The 17,839-nt window shown below is 39.8% G+C and overlaps 1 protein-coding gene across 2 annotated transcripts in view; it reads right to left on the bottom strand.

Moving 5' to 3' along the window:
- Nucleotides 1-1,765: 1,765 nt before the first annotated feature.
- The window catches only part of PLB1 (phospholipase B1), a 134,044-nt gene continuing 117,970 nt past the window's right edge, over nt 1,766-17,839 (bottom strand). Inside the window, exons 53-57 of one of the 2 annotated variants that reach the window (XM_070740930.1) lie at nt 17,121-17,202; nt 15,246-15,350; nt 9,857-9,952; nt 4,897-4,971; nt 1,766-2,552 (exon numbers count right to left, since the gene is read on the bottom strand). In XM_070740930.1, the coding sequence (XP_070597031.1) occupies nt 2,334-2,552; nt 4,897-4,971; nt 9,857-9,952; nt 15,246-15,350; nt 17,121-17,202 (577 nt within the window). In that variant the 3' untranslated portion in view covers nt 1,766-2,333. The remainder of the gene's footprint in view (nt 2,553-4,896; nt 4,972-9,856; nt 9,953-15,245; nt 15,351-17,120; nt 17,203-17,839) is intronic. The other variant, XM_070740939.1, reaches the window with a different exon arrangement.

Raw genomic sequence — 17,839 nt, 5'->3', positions numbered from 1 at the left:
ATTTTTCATCTTGAAAATGTTCATTCTGTCTTCTAAACTTTCCAAGTTAAATTCAATGTCCGAAGACTCGTTTTCTCGACCAAAAAAAGAGAGTGTTTTTTCAATTTCTCAGTCCAACCTACAATTTGGGATTTCTGATAACTCCCCATCCTAGGTCCACTGTGCATAACCTTTCTAGATCAGTCAATTGGATAGATGATGTCTCCTGGCTAGCTAATTGAATGTTAATCTCCAATCAACACAGTGTATGTCTTCTGCTGAATTTCTATAAATCCAAGTTTACAGAATACACTTATACTTTTACAGTGTTTTTCCTCCTACAACCTAAGAGTAGCACATGCTTTTGCAAGGCAAATTAAGCTGGGAATGAGTTGCTAAAAACAATTAGCTGCATTTATAGCCCAGTTGTGAAATCAAGTATTACATACACAAATATAGCACTCAAGCAGTTATTTTTTAGTCTATGCCAGATTGAAAGCATCACCAACTCTCTGTGATCTTACCATATTAATGGTGTTAAAATTTATATGCATCAACTGCAATATATTCCAAATTGCAATAAAACTATTTTCTTTGCAAAATTGCAGTTCGGTGAAGTTTATTGGCAATCCACTTCTCTATTTGCAAGAACAACTTGCCATAGCCAGCTTGCCACAGGACAACTCAACACTGCGTTAATCATTTCATTCAGTTACTTTTATTATTGGTGACCTCATTTTCATTCAAATTATTGTTAGTCTTCTGTTTCTGGATTGACTTTATTATTATTGGCCACAGTTCCTTCAAAATTAATTTAACTTTTGTATTTGTTGAATTGTCCTACACGAGTTGTCCTGTAGTGAGCTACCAGTAATTTTTGGTGGTCTTGGTATTTTCTGCGACCGTTTTTTTCGCCTATTCCACACTGCGATGACAGATGGATGGTTAAGGGGTGCTTCGCTCCCCGATTAGTCTAAAAATTGGCTTACCTTTGGTCATTTGGGTAGGCAGGTTAGGGGCGGAAATTGGGTGGTGTTTAGCAACTGCGTGTTCTCCGTTGGGCATCTTTGGGGATGATTGACAGGTTCTCTCCAAGGCTCATGGTGCCTTTAGTTCGACCTGAGCAATTGGGGGGAACCTGTCCTTGGGTCCCGCCCATTTCTATCCCCTTGTAGGGGTTAGACGGCGAGAGCTCCCACATGCAGGTGCATGGCTGGGATGCAGGGGAGGGCGGGGCCCTTCACCTGGATCAGCATGGAGCTATGCCCATAGTTGCCCCAGAAGTTTTTCTGACATCATTTCCGCCCCGGAAGTAATTGTTTGACCCTGCGGGTCCTTGTTATGTTTATTTAAATTATGCTAATTTAATGAATAAATTATGCAAATTTGATTAATTAATAAAATGACCCAATTTTAAATCCAGCTCTCTGTGTCCGCGTCGTTACTCCGCCTCTGCTGCAAATATATTTAGCCTTTTCCTTATCTCTAACACAGGATATAAATACAGAATAAAGCAATTAGAAAGAATCATGCCGGTGAACATATTAGAGCAAAATTGTATCTTGCAAACACATAATTAGGTCGTGAAACCTTATTCAAGAAAAGAAGGGGAAATACTTTCTTTCGAAGGCAGTTTAGAAAGGCAAGCAGCAGCATTATCAACAGGTGAAGAAATGAAAGCTAGCATTGGAGTGTCATTATCTAATTGGGAATTTTGCTAATAGAGAAAACCAAATGAAATGATGCTGCTAGCTATATTTGTAATAAATGACTGAGGTGGGTTGAGGACTCTTGAAGAGTTGCATGAAAGCATTTATTGAACCTTATGAATCCAAGGGAAGTTGAAGACCCTGTCACAATGAAGAAATTAGGAACACTGGAAACGTGACGTCTCCATTACACCAACAAAAAATATAGATGGTTCCATGTTGAGAGCACATGTGAACTACCATTCCAAATCCATTGTGCATTTATTTCAAGGTTTAACTTCCAAGTTAAGAAAAAAGATGGAGAGGATTACAACTAGATATGGCAAGAGGATCATGAAGAGGAGCCAATAGACACGATAAAATCTGCTAAATGGCACAGAACTGGATAATAATATTTTTTTTTTCAGAAAATGAGATTACATATGTTATTTTATTTGCCAGGTAAGATCTCTTTATATTTCTAACATTTAATAACTGCTAAGCATTAGCTTTCACTGTCTAGCTATTCAAGATGAGATGAGGTCATTTCTTCCAGTTTTAGATGGAAAACTTTAGTTAAAAATAGCATGTGCAAAGCTTCCATGTTGCTTTTTTTCATGTCACTAGAGGTAACGTATGTTAAACCTCTTTGGCTCACATGCACATTTAAAATGTTGTCTTCTCTTCAGCTGCTGCATCTCTTGCCCTCGGGTGCTTGTTGGTTTTATGAGTCATCAGACCCCAAACAATCAGGGATCCTGCCAAAATTCCAGTTGTAGCCGCTATAATCACAGCCCAGTAAGGCACGCTGTCTCCATTGGACGTTGTTTCAAGTCCTGAATTATGCATTTGGCTATTTCTCGATGTGAAAAGATATGGGTATTCCTGCGGCAGAAAGAAAACATTTACAGAACCTTTAGAGAACAATCTATTTATTATCGGTTGCTCTATTCTGAGGGTATGAGGCAGTAAACATTTCTTCTCAATAGGGAAGCAATAAGTATGACTTCAAGATGTTATACTAGCCTTGATACTATCTAAATTTTTAGGCAATTAGATTGTTTATATACTGCATAAATCTCATGATGCTTGGCACTTTTTAATAAATGTACAATTTACTTTAATCCAAATGAAATATAAGCAAGGAGAGTTTTTATTACTGATGACTGGAGATGGTACAAGTCATTACTGTCTTAACTCCTTAAATACACGGAGAGCATGTGCACCAAGATGAATTCCTCGTGTGTCCAATCACACTTGACCAATGAAATTCAGTTCTATTCTATTCCATTCCATTCCAATTCCATTCCATTCCATTCTAAACTCTGCTTACTGTTGTTATTCTTACCTTGATGCTCTACTCATGCTAAAAGACTTCACTTTTTGTACAGGCTTCTTTTCCCATTTTGTTATACATTGTTTTACCCATTTCCTTAAAGTATATTTCTGACATCTGTTTTTAGACTATTTGCTGTAGTCTGTGAACTCAATCTGTCTCTTCCTCTCACATTCAGAAATATTTACAACTTCAGGGAAATTTTTATAGTATATAATTCTATATTGGATGGAAACATTCTAAAGACCAGGCATGATAATATTAATTGGGAAAATATGATTGGAAAGTTTTAATAATGTGTCCCAATTTAAGAATTGCTGGAGGCTGCTAAAAAAAAAAGGATGGATTAAGAAGATTGGTTTTGCCATTTATAAATGGATTGCTGATGAACAGATGGAGATTTTATATGGACAAGTATAATGAAATCTGGGAGTCATTTATAAAGTATACAATAGGTTAAAATGAACTTACATAAATTAAAATATATACATATTGTATTTGAATATTTGTCTTAGATAGGTGTATATATAGAATTGCAACTGTTTGTTATAATGATATATATTGTTTTTTCCTGTCATATTTTGTTTACTTTTTTTGTTAAAAAAAACTTTTTATATGTGCTTTTGTTCTTTTCTTTGACAATGTATGTATTTCTATCATTTTTGTGCATTTTGCTCTTGGTTCTTTCTCTTGTTTATTAAAAACAATGGGAGATTTGGTCTGAATGAACTTTCAGCAAATATCCTTGGCATTTTAAGGAGGAGGAGGAGAGAAAACAAGAAGAAAACAGCCTGATTTTGCTGTTTAAAATCCTGCACAGCATTGCTCCCATACAAAAACATCAGATCTAATTTAGAAAGTTTTCAACATGGGATTATTGGGCAGATTCAAAGTGGTAAATATATACTAACTTTGGAATTAATGGTTACATATGGGGAAAAGGCTTAAGTCCTACTTATTGGCTTCCAAAAAGCATCTGCTTTGTCTATTTTTTTCTTTTTTTTGCTTGGGTGCCAAATGGGTGTGCGCGTGTACGATAGTGTGCGCATGTGTACCCACAACTGCTTACACATGTGCATAACTCCCATGCTGTCCTTCACGCAGCCTTCTACTGGAGTGCCTTCGGAGGCTGTTGCAGATGGCACGTGTCCATCGGTCGCATATAAACCCGTTGGCACAAGATTTGGCTTCTGCGCATGCTCAGCAAGCCAAATCTCGCACAAAGACATGCATGAGACTGAGATTTTGGCTATTTTTGCTGATATTTTTACTTCTGTGCATGCGCAGAAGCAAAAAATAGGCAAAAATACCCAAAATCTTGCTCTCATGTGCACAGAAGCCAAATTTATTTATTTATTTGACTTCTATGCCGCCAAATCCCAAAGGACTCAGATGGGGGTACATCGAGGAGGCGCAGCTACACATGCATCCAGGATTTTCCTACCAGAGTAGTGCACCTTGAAGCACCGGTTGCTGCCCGCAACTGTATACAACCCCCTGCGCATGAGCACAACCCCTGCGCTGCCCTTCGTGCAGACACACAGCCCACCCTGTGCATGTGCACAGGCTTCACTGAAGCTCTGGACTTCCAGTAGGCCCATTGGGACATTTTCCGTCATCCCCAGGGTTCAATAGGCTTTCCTGAAACCTGGGAAGAGGAAAAATGCCCCAAAAGTTCAAAACAAGCTGGCCAGCGCACGCATGCGCACTGGAGCTGACATAGGGCAACACCTCTCATGCCTTCAGATATCGCTCCAGTGGCACCTGTGGTGCACATCCATATGTTCGCCATCAGATATTGGACCAGATGGCTTTTAGTTTTCACCCAGAAGGACTTTTCTTGTGCTTTGATGTTCACAGTTAGAGTTTTGTAGGAGCTAACTTGCTACTTACTGAGGTTGGACATTTGAGCTTCAGCCTTTCCTTTGTGAAATGTTTATATGACTGCTTATAGCCAACTGGCTCCAGCTGAAAGAGAGACAAAGAGTTTCCAACAGAAACGGAATCCTATCTTCTTTATATGGGCACATACTAACACTGTAAAGTCACATTTAAAAAAATAATATATTGCTCCTTTATATTGCAGCACTCAGTAATTCTCGCTTTGGCTTTTCTGGAATTCTTAATATATGACCGTACTTACATTATTATGAGATTGAAAATGTTAGCAAGGCTTCCTGTTATGGATAAAGGCAAAACTTTTTACACTTGAGTAATCGTACAACCCCCCTGAAATCAGGACACTAAAAGCCTACAGAAGAGAAATCTACATCAAAGGAATTAAAATAGCTTGTTACAAGCAACTTTGAAGCTCATGTTAAATAACAAATTAACAAGGCGAAATAATAAATGAATGTGGGAGGGCTTGAATATATGTCCCCTATAACACTGTCAGCTTCTCTGTGACAAGAAGTATCTATAGTTGAGCCTCTTTGGCTAGAGATGAATGGAAAGATGTCAAACCTGTGAAACCTGACCCTTATTTTAATGGATTCACTTGAGGATAAGTGAGCATAAGTTGCCAGGGTAGTATCCTAGGTTCCCAAAGATAGCCAGAAATACAGGAATGAGCTGGCTGCTAGCCAAAATGTGATTCAGCACCCATTTTCAAAAGCAGTGCACCATAAAGGAGGAATGAAATTGGCAACTGCCAACAGGCAATAAATATTGCTTTACTGTTGTTGTTTCAGTTTTATTTAGATGGAATCCCAGCTGCCTGATTAGAATCCCTGACAGGGATGAGAGCAAGAAAAATGATAAGGCCTTCAGATAGTCTGCAACCCACTCTCATTTCCATCTCCCTACTGATCTGGAGAGACCTTAATTGCTTCCTCCTCTTAAAGAGAGAGCAATTCTGGCACACATTTATCAACAGCCCTGCAGGCTAGACCTCAGCTTGGATTGGCTGCAGCATCAAAAGAAGCTATGAAATCATGGAAAATTTGCTCTGCCTCTACTTCCTGAACTGCTTGTGTGATGCAGATTCAATCAATTTCTTGGTTCTCATTGTCACAATGAAATTAAAATCAGGGAACTCCACTATGACCAGGCATATATATCCTTACCTCTGTTCGAGCAAAATAGTTGCTTAATAGGGTCATATTGCTATAATGTCCATGGAGATTCTGAGCCATTCAGGTCATGGTTGTCTCCAAAGTGCTTTTTCAAAAGGCAACTGGACTTTTTTTTTTTTTGCTCCTCATCCAAGAAGCTTCTTCAGTACCCACAGAAGTCAGTCGGAACTGAAGAAGATTCTTGGATGAGAAGCGAAACATCTTCAGGAAAAAGCAAAGTCCTGTTGCCTTTTGAAAAAGCACTTTGAGATATTGCTATGATGTTTTACTCTAATTTTCTTAATCTTCATTGCTCTGGTTGGCTATAAAGACTGAAGAACAGATTATTAATAACTCCCCCCCCCCCTTAACTTTGTTTTCTTCCAGCTTTGACTATGATTCATATTGTAGAGGAGACAGACAGAAGTATAGCCCTTAGTCCCAAACTCCTGATTCCTTAGGGCAGGGATGGCTGATCTTTTTCCCGTCAGGTGCCAAAAGCATGTGGACATGCGCTATTGCACATGCACACACACCCATAATGCAAAGCTCCTCCCATGCACTCTGTCTCTGCACATGCATGCAAACACAACCCCTATTGCACCCCACAACTCCCCATGCATGTCCCCCCATTTTTGCCTCCCATCCCAAAACAGTACTTGGAGGGGGGAAGCCTCCCATCCCCAAACGGAGCTGGGAGGAGGAATCTTCTGAGATCTGGGAAGGTGTGGGTAGCAGAAAGCGGCAGGAGGCATGTGCATGCATGGTGGAACTGAGCTAGGGGACATGTACTGCATGCCATAGGTTCACCATCATAGCCTTAGGATGTTTATCCTAAACTTCATAACTGAGTAATAGAATGCATCCTTTTCATGAAAAAAAAAACCCTCTTCCTAATTCCATTCTTGGCAGGAATCTTGCAAAATATTGGAAGTCAAAGTAGGCAGTATCTAACTAGCTACAATAATATAAGGCAGTGATGGCGAACCTATGGCACGGGTGCCACAGGTGGCACATGGAGCCATATCTGCTGGCACGTGAGTCGTTGCACTAGCTCAGCTCCAACATCTATGTGTGTGCTGGCCATCTGATTTTTGACTCACAGAAAGGCTCTGGGAGGATGTTTTTAGCTTCCAGAGAGCCTCCAGGGGGATGGGGGAAGGCATTTTTGCCCTCCCCCAGCTCCAGGGAAGCCTTTGGAGCCTGAGGAGGGTGAAACATGAGCCTACTGGGCCCTCCAGAAGTTGGGAAACAGGCCACTTCCAGCCTCCAGAGGGCCTCCGAGCAGTGGGGGAAACTGTTTTCACACTCTCCAGGCATCGAATTATGGATGTGGGCACTCGCACATTCACGATATCGCATGCCCGCACACTGTTTCGGCACCCGAGGAAAAGAATGTTCGCTATCACTGATACAAGGCATAACTAATCTACGTTATATCATCTTTCTATTTATGCTGATTATCATTATTGTGAAAGTTGACAAACAAAAGAATTGAGCAATGCTTTGGACCGCACGGGAAAAAGTAATGATTGCTGAACCTCATTAAAGGCTGCTTCTTAAATGACTCACAGATATCATGTTTCCCAAAAATAAGACCCGTCTTGCATTTTTTTTGAACCCTGAAATAAGCACTTGGCCTAATCGCCATGCACTCAAAAGCCCAATTGGACTTATTATCAGGGGATGTCTTATTTTGGAGGGAGACAGGGTAGATGATGCGTTTGTGCTCCCAACACTACAAAAGACCTTTAAATAATGAAATTCAAAGTATTTCCCAGCCCAAAGTATTTCCCAATCAACATAAATTGAAGGAACATAAACTTGATTTAAATTCAAAGTATTTCCCAGCCCAAAGTATTTCCCAATCAACATAAATTGAAGGAACATAAACTTGATTTATATGATCTAGGTTAAAATAGATATATTATGTTTATAATTCTTAATTCATTTTTGCTGATCAGAATTGAACAAAGAGGCTGTTTGAAGGATTATCTATAGATAAGAGATGAAACATGGGAAGAAGAGACTTTTTGCTATATTTTAAAAGAAAGTGTTAAGTTATTACAATTGCGATGAAATGGGAAATTATTTATATATTTCTTTTCTTTGTCTTCTTGTTTATTATTTTCCGTTTCTTTTATATTGTTTGTATTTTGTATTTTTTTTAAAAAAAGTATATTAGTTATTTATTTATTTTATTTATTAATTAATTTTCTATGCTGCCCTTCTCATAGCAATTCAGGGCGGCGTACAATATCATAAATGCAACAATACATAAAAAGAAATCTAATTTACTTTAAAAGACTGATATAGATTACTGAAGTGTTATCTTTCATTATTTTATTATTATTATTATTTTATTATTTATTATCTTTTATTGTAACATTTAATAAGATTATCAGGCAATTATTATCACTGTGTTTTTGCTTCAGGGAACTTGTGCTTTCATGGGAAGGCAGCACCATTCATTGACACTGGCCAGAACAACCTTTTAAAAAATCATGGGAAACTTAGAAAAGTGGTTTGCAAAAGCAGCTGAGAATGTGCTGATTTGGCATACCCCCTCTGCAGTTTGTACTGGAAGGACTTCAGAGAGAATTCCACCAGATATTCTAACATTGCCTGATCCAGAAAAATCTTGAGAGGGAATAATTATTTTAAAAAGAACTTCTTCTGTTCTTTTTTCTTGAACAAAGTTAGCAAAGTCATTAGCTAAAGAAATGTATAACACTCTAGTAATCATCTTTTCGGTATTGGCAGGTCTTGCAAAGAAAAGAAAAAGTAATGGCCTACTTCATGGAAAGGACTATATTTGCAGCTAAATGCTCTGTTGTCTAGAGATAATGGGAATTAAAGAGAAGCACATCCAAATAACACCACGTTGGTGAAGGCTGACACTAATTTATATTAAAGGATTGGTATTTTAGGATAGGATAGCATAGCATAGGATAGCATAGCATAGCATAGCATAGGATTTCTTTATTGGCCAAGTATGATTAGACACAAGGAATTTGCATCTGGTGCATAAGTTCTCAGTATATATGCAAGCAACAAGTGATAAAATCATGATCATAATCATAAAATACAATCATCATAAATCATAAGATACAAAATTCAGAGATCATCGGAGTCATATTGATATTCTAACTTTCATCATATTTCTTTTGCAGTCATACTGATGTTCTAACTTTACTTATCTCAATACTACCACTAAAACTTATGAAAATTCCTCTGGGATATATTGTGTGTTTTCAAAAGTTCTATCCAGAAGTTCAATCCGATCAATATTCCCATGACTTGGACTTTTAAGCCATCATGATATGCCCTCCAAAAGAATGGAAGCAATCATTACGTCAAACCCATCCCTTTTTATAATTGGCCAGTGGGTATGGTCGGAAAACTCTCCAGATATGCAGCTGTTTTTTCCAGCCCAGACTTGGGAAAGGGGAAGATGTGTCGAAAGGCAGGTCACCTGTTCCTCAGATGAAATGCGGGCACCACGATCCATTCAGAATATTTTTTGGCAAAATTAAAGACCAGCCAGATGCTGGGTGGAAGGGAAAAGAATGATAGGGATTCCGTCAACACCTGTTCTAAAACACCCTCCACTGAATTGTATAAGAGCAGCAACACTGAACAGGCTCACTGTTGAGTGGTAGTAATATATAGGCCATTAGAAAGCAATATAGTCTCTTCCAATGTCAAGGACAGGAGGAAAACACATTAAGATGGCTGTGAGGCTAAGCCTTAAATGAGGTCCCTTTGAATTCAGGGATTACTGCATATGATTCACTTACCATATTATTCCAGAGTGCAACGGCCATCTCAGCATGAGCTCTCTCAGAGAAATGAAAGCAATCCACTGCAAAGAAACTCAGGTCTGGTTTCCCTTCCTATGGTTTAATACAAGACATTATTCCATTTCAGACAATCATTTATTCCTTGTTAGCAAATCTCTGGCATTTCTCATATACATTTTGGCTCCTTGTCTTCTGTTTCTGAACCAAGATCTGCTAGTCAAATCTTACCTTAACCAAGATAAGTTACAGGATTATAAATATAGCTGTTCCAGCAACCACAAGTGATCAATTGGCTTTTTTCATTTATGCCGGTGAGGGGGGGGGCAGGCATGCGCGCGCACACACACACACAGAGAAACACACACACACACCTCTCACCATCTGAAATTTGTAGGACTATAATGCTTCAAGTCCAAAGGACCATCTTTTCCAATTGGTAATTTTGATAAATATTTACGTTTAATATACTGTACAGGATGCAACTACTAAAGTGCTTTTTCTTACTTTGAAAAAAAAAAAGAGGGATGTCTATATTAAGGTGGAGGGTATTTTCCCTCCAGCTTCTAACACAGGATTAAAATCCATATCCAGCCCCCTGCATTTATCTTACTTCTGACTGAAAATTTAGCACTGACATTTGATTGATTATGTGCTGCCAAGTCAGCATCAATTCTCACAAATTACATAGGTAGGCCTTCACGAATAGGATAAAGCACTGGTATAGCTGTCTCTACAGCTGACTACAATTTAGTTGTAGGCTTTTGAAATATTGCCTCATTTTGCACGATTCCCACTCCCAGCAGACACAAACACACACACACAGTCATTAGAGGTGTGTTGAAGAATTATCCCTCCTGTTTCAGTAAGTTTTTCAGGCGAAGGGGGTCAAACTCTTTGGAATGCATTCCTTGCTGAATACATAGGTCTAACTGCTTTGTTCAATTCTAAAAAAGATTTTTAAAAATGTTTTCAATATTTTTGGTTTTAATTAAAATGTTTTGCCCTATTTTAATCCACTGGGACACTGGTGATTAGAGGCTCTCGGTGTCTAAGGATGGAAAACAAATAAGGTACCTGTTTAAAAATGAAAAGATGAGAGAAAATTTAAAATTGTGTGAAATAATATTTTTGAAGCTAATAAGTTCTTGCTTTAAGTAGAAACATAGAAACATAGAAGACTGACGGCAGAAAAAGACCTTATGATCCATCTAGTCTGCCCTTATACTATTTCCTGTTTTTTATCTTAGGATGGATCTATGTTTATCCCAGGCATGTTTAAATTCAGTTACTCTTTCAGTAAAATAATATTTTCTCATGTTGCTTTTGATCTTTCCCCCAACTAACTTCAGATTGTGTCCCCTTGTTCTTGTGTTCACTTTCCTATTAAAAACACTTCACCCCTGGACCTTATTTAACCATTTGACATATTTAAGTCTGGTGGACTTAGCAATAGCAATGACACTTGGACTTAGATACTGCTTCACAGTGCTTTACAGCCCCCCCCACCCACCCACCCAAGCAGTTTACAGAGTCAGGATATCGTCACCAACAGGCTGGGTCCTCATTTTGCCATCCTCGGAAGCAGGGCCGCCATCAGGAATTTTGGGGCCCCATACAGCCTAAGTGTCTGGGGCCCCCCTCCCTTCTTCCTTCCTTCCTTCCTTCCTTCCTTCCTTCCTTCCCTTTTTCTTTCTTTTTTCTCTTTTGGTTTTTTTCCCTTCCTTCCTTCCTCTTTCTTTCTTTCTTTCTTTCTTTCTTTCGTCTTTTTCTTTCTTTCCTTTTTTTTCTTCTTTTTCTTTCCCCTCCCTCCTCCCTCCCTCCCTCCTTCCTTCCTTCCTTCCTTCCTTCCCTTTTAAATTTTCAAACTGTCTTCTTCATATTCCTGGCTGAGGAATTATGAAAGCTGCAGTCAACTGTCTTCAGCCATTGTCCAGCCCTGTGCTACGGACCCCTCCCTCCACCCCCTGAAGAGGCCGGGGGCTTCTTTCCAAAGCCAGTGGCAGTGATGCCAGAACCCCCTTCCCTGGGGATGGGAGCGGGGGGGGCTCCACTGGTCTCCCTCGACAAGACCTTCCGCAACACATCAGCCCTGCTGGGCAGGCCTCTTAGCCCCACCAAAGAAATGGGGGTTAAGGAAGACCCCCACCCCCCCACCTTGCCCCAAACACTGGCACTCTGCATAACCCATGCGGGGGCTTTGGCTTCCCCTCTGCAGAACAGAAGCTGGGGACCTCTCCCTCCACATACACCGGATCCCTATGGCCCATTCGAGGGCTGGCAAAATAGGTGTGCCCCCCTCACCTGCTTTTCTCTCTCTCTCTCTCTCTCTTTCTCTCCCTCTCTTTTTGTCTCTCTTTCTCTCTCTACTTTTCTTTCTTTTTCTCTTTTTCTCTCCCTTTCTCTCTCTTTTTCTCTTTTTATCTCCCTTTCTCTCTCTTTCTCTTTATATCTCTTTCTCTCTTTTTTCTCTCTCCCAACCTCTCTCTTTCTCTTTATATCTCTTTCTCTCCCTCCCTCTCTCTTTCACTTTCTCTACCTCTTTCTCTCCCTCTCTCCCCTTCTCTCTTTCTTTCTCTTTCTCTTTCTCTCCCTCCCCCTCTCTCTTTCTCTTCCTATCTCTCTTTCTCTCTTTTTTCTCTTTTATCTCCCTTTCTCTCTTTCTCTCTCTCTTTCTCTCCCCCTCTCTTTGTCTCTTTCTATCTCTTTCTCTCCCTCCCTCTATCTTTCTCTTTTTATCTCTCTCTTTCTCTTTCTCTCTCTCTCTTTCTCCCCCTTCTCTCTGAAGTGGGGAGGGCCGGGTTGGCACCAAGGGAGCTCGAGACGGGGTGCAAAAGCAAACTACTCTGCCGGCCCGGGCCCACATCGGAAGGAAGGAAGGAATGGTAAAAGGGGCGATCAAGAGAGGAATGGGTGAATGAATGGACGGAGGGTGGGAAGGAAGGAAGGAAAGAGGGAAGGGACAGGAACAGAGGAAGGGTGCAAAGAAAGCAAGGAAAGGTGTGAAAGGGGAGAGTAAGAGAAGAAGGAGTGAAAGAAGGGAATGAGGGAGGAAACAAGGGAGGAAGGAGAAGGAAAGCAAGAAATGGAGGGAGGGAAGGAAAGAAAGAAAGAAAGAAAGAAAGAAAGGGGGAAGGGACAGGAACAGAGGAAGGAAGCAAGGAAACTTATGAAAGGGGAGAGTAAGAGAGGAAGGACTGAAACTTATGAAAGGGGAGAGTAAGAGAGGAAGGACTGAAGGAAGGGAGGGAGGGAAGAAGGGAGGAAGGAGAAAGAAAAGAAGAAATAGAGGAAGGGAAGGTAAAAGAGAGAAAGAAAAAGAGCAAGAAAGAAAGCAAGAAAGATTGAAAGAATGAAAGAGAAATAAAAATAGAGAGGGGGAATGAAAGAAATGGAAGGAGGGAAGGAAGGAGAGAAAGCAAGAGAAAGAAAGAAAGAAAGAGAAAGAAAAAAGAATGAAAGAGCAAGAGAGCAAGAGAGAAAGAGAAAGAGAGAAAGAAAGAAAGAAAGAAAGAAAGAAAGGCAACTTCAAAGAAAGGCTCACTGAGCATCTCTCACTCTCTCTCTCTTTCTATCCCTCTTTCTTTCTCTCTCTTCCTTTCTATCTCTCCTCTTCCTTTCTCTCTCCTCTCTCTCCCCCTCTCTTTCTACCCTCCTTTCTCTTCCTTCCTTCTCTCCCTCCCTCCCCTCCCTCCCTCCTTCCTTCCTCTCCATTTCTCTTTCCCTCCCTCTCGTTCCCTTTTCTTTCTTTTGGTCCACTTCTCTCTCTCTCCGCTTCTCCACTTGCCTCCCCCTCGCGCCTCGCCCTTCCCACCCGGCCACCCGCGCGTGCTTACCAGCAGCAGGAATTCGAGTACTGTAAGCCCAAAAGAAGCCATTGGCTCCGGGCGGCGTTCATGCCCCCCCCCCCGAACCCCCGGCCCAGCACTTCCGGAAGCCGAAAGGCGCGGCTCTCTTGCCCTTGCAATCCTCGGGGGGACACAAGGCCGGCGGAGAAGCCGGCCGGGCTCAGCCCTCTCCCGGCTTCCCCAATTCCGCTTCTCCAACAGCGCGGCTTGGCTTCCAGAGGGCTGAGCCAACCCCGCGGTCTTTCCTCCTTCCGCGGCTGCCATCGGGGCTCCCTGCCTGTCTGCCGGCCTCCCTGCCTTCTTTCCTCGTTGGGGGTGGGAAGAAGGTGCGGGCTGCAGAGGCAGAGTTTGTCTCAATCGGAGTTGGGGAGTTTTTGGCGGGCACCGGGCCCGCCCCCCCCCCATTTTCCAATTTGGCCGGGGCCCGGGACGCCGCTCCCCGTAATACCCGTCTATCGGCGGCCCTGCTCGGAAGGATGAAAGGCTGATTCAACCTTGAATGGGTGAAAATCAAACCACCGAACTGCAGTCAACTATCAGTCAGCTAAAGTAGCCTGCAGCACTCCAGTCTAACCACTGCGCCACCACTTAAATCCACAAGAAAATGATATCAGAATGAAGATATTAAATATATACAATTATAAGGCTCAATTATTTCCTGGATAATTTCTGAGGCCTAATAAATTGTTAATTTTGAGAATTCCATCCAATTACTACACCAAGTGAATACTAGTATAGAAACTTGTTATCACAGCCTGAATACCCACACTAAGATTTCCTATCACCATCTTATACCCTATTTCAGCAGTTCAGCTTTCCAGCTCCAATTAATCAACTGAGAAATGATGAAATAATAGTGGAGAGATACAAAGCAGGGCTAAACTGATATGATGCTAAAACGGGAAAGAGTTATTTTAGATACTTAATTGCATGCCCTTGAATAAAAAATGTATGTCTTAAACCCAGTTATCATTTTCATGGGCCTGTTAAAATATTGTATTATGCATTGCCCTAATTCTTCGCTCATAAGCCTTGCATATTAGGTCAGTATTTTTTTAAATTTTTTAAATATTTTTAAATATTTCCTTTAATTCAACTGCTTATATTTCAGGCTACTTAGTTAATTCTTATAATTAAACATAGTAGTTTCTCTCTCTCTCTCTCTCTCTCTCTCTGTGTGTGTACGTATGCGTGGGTGCACCCCCATGCTTTTTGTATTATCTTTAGACATTATTCCTTGTTTCTTCCTGAAATCCAGAATCAGTTAATTCCTGCCTTTTAGAATCTTTAAATCCAATTGATACAGATTCTCTGTGGTCTCAAACCTGATCAACAAAATTAAATTAAATTGTATTGTTTCTGGGTCAATGGTGGGAAATGATGGTTTTGCTTACCTGCCCTTCTTCTTTGCAGTTTCCCTTGAAGACAAGGGAGATAATGTGGCTATAAAGATGAAATCCTCACCCTTTGTATATGTCTTGTACGCATTAAAACAAATTCAGATGTAATAATGAAAGCTTCGCCAACACACAGCAACTTACACTGTCTAGTGGTAGGAAGGTGTTTCGGAAAAAGGGTTGCACAACAATGGCAAAATCCTCCCGTTGATCATGACGGCCACTGTTGAATAGCATTGCACTTTTAATCTGTTTGGAAATGAACAGTAGTAAATTTCAAGGCCATTTTTTTCTTCAGTTTACAAATGTTAACTCAGACATAACCTGCCTTCTAAAAACTATACACTTAAACTCAATTCATATAGATTCTCTGGGGTTTCAACTCTGATCAACAGAGATAAATTGTACTCTTTCTGAGATGTTGGCAGGAAATAATGGTTCTATTTACTTGCTCCTCTGTTTTGAAGAAAAAAATGGTGGTATAAGCAGGATAATATCATAAAAATCTACCCAACTTGGTTCCTGAAATAATTTTTAAAATTAATTACTGTATTTTTATATCTGTTCAGCTGATGTTTTCTCAGTTATAATCCTGAATGTCAAAGTTCTTCTTTCCTTATAATTCTCTGACAAATGGATGTTTGATGTTCTCAAAGCAAGACTTTCCTTAACTGTGTTATCAGATGCTATGACACATTAAATTTCTGGCATAAGTCATACTGCAAGTTACCGGTAAGTGTTTAGAAACATTAAAAACATCAAAATTGGTGCACAAAATACAAATAATGGGAAAAAGAGATTTTGGGTTTGATATTAGTCATGAGCGAATGTATATGGATGAATGCAACTGCTGAATCAATAAACCTTGGCTGATCACTCCTGAGAATTTCCAACTTCAAGTTATAGATGAAATCTAAAACAGTACATGCATTGCAGAATGCTTCTATTGAAACTATTCCTTGCCTTTTCCCAGGATGTCTGTTTTGTCTTCCAGGTTACATGTCTATGGAGATTCTTAGTCATCCAGATCATGGTTTCAAAGAAAAATCAGAAAGTCCAGTTGAAAAAGCACCTTTGGATCTTTTTGTTTTGATGAACGGAAGATCTTCCAAAGCCATTCATATATGAATGGTATCTTTTTGCTTTCTAGTATTCACACTTAGAAAATAAATAAACCATTCATATAAGTAGTACTAGGGAGCCCCAGACAATCTAAACCCTACTCACGTCAGCACCAATCAGCACCCGTTCTATTGGAGCAACACAAAACTCATTGGCCACTCTACTACCCGCCGTGCTCTTGAGCTCATTGAAGCCTGGCATTACACAAGCAATTCCATCAACAGACACATTGACCTACAACCAGCATGCAAACCCCTCAGAATCCAAATCAACCACACAGCCAATCAGAGACAGGACTGACCCTCAACCAACCCCACCAGTTCACTTCTCAATGACCCTGACCTGATATACTCTCCTTATTACAAGACCAATCACAAGACTCACTGAAGACGCATAGCTGACCCTCACCTGACATATCCACACCTGAAAAACACTGATAAACTCCACTGAAGATGTTACCTAGCCTGGTAACAAAATGTTCGGAAACCAACCAACAAGTTCATAGAATGAACTTTTACCCTCAATCTAAGCCCATTCCATATGAATACCACTTTCAAAGAGTACTTTATTCTATTAAATGCTCTACATTTTCTTAGATTGCAAATAAAGCCAACACACAAACAATTGTCTTTAAATTCAACATTCCCATATTCACTCCCCCCATCTAATATTTTTAGATATGCTCTGTTTATAGTGCCTTATTGATCTGGGAAATGGTTTAATAAGCTCATTTTCTGTTAATTTTATTTACATCTGACTATTGCAAGTTTTATTTTGGTAAATCACGCTTATCATTTTTTAAAAAGTCCATAACAGATTTTGTTTCATCCCTATGATGTTTGCTTAAAATAATGCATGGCTGAGATCTTGGAATCAAATAAATAAGAACTTTTTTACCTGAAAATCTCTGTTAATTATCTCCATTTCTTGCAGATCAGAAGAGTTATCCCAAGAATTTAGAAAACATGGACAAAGGCTCCTAAAAGTGAGCAACATTGAACGTGAAGATGAGTATGAACCAATTTAAATTTAAATTTAAATATAAAGAGTTTAGAAAAAATACTAATATATGCTGATCCATGTCAGTTTCCATATTTTTCTGTGTTTGGATGGCAATGGGAGTTCTTGATCTTTGTTGCCTTAATAACATACTGACCAGAAGAATATCCTTCTATTCTAGGCTAAACATAGTACATTGTTACTATAACCAAGGATGCCAATTTACATGTAGCAAATTTATAAGCAATAAATATTGTTGTCTGATATGAACATTGTGTAGCTTATTGAATAGGAGTTTGAGCATATGGCCCTTTAACTGTTGCTGAATTACAGTTCCCAGAATTCTTCATTACTGGCTGGATTGGTTAATGCTACTTAGCGCTATTCATCAATATGTGGAAAATCATTGATACCTTCTTTGGAAGGTCCAAATTTCCAAGAAAATTATAGAAGCTCCACATTGTTCTTACCTTGGAGAATGAAACTAGCAATATGAACAAAACACTGCACCAAACAATGAATTTGTTGTGACGTGGTTACTGAGATTTAAAAAAAGTAGGAAATACCTTAATTGAGATACTTTTAAAGTCTATGTTTTGGTGCTGTTCAGATATTGT

Source organism: Erythrolamprus reginae, chromosome 1 (genome assembly GCF_031021105.1).
Source record: "Erythrolamprus reginae isolate rEryReg1 chromosome 1, rEryReg1.hap1, whole genome shotgun sequence".
Classification (NCBI taxonomy): domain Eukaryota; kingdom Metazoa; phylum Chordata; class Lepidosauria; order Squamata; family Dipsadidae; genus Erythrolamprus; species Erythrolamprus reginae.
This window is presented reverse-complemented; position numbering and strand designations above follow the sequence as displayed.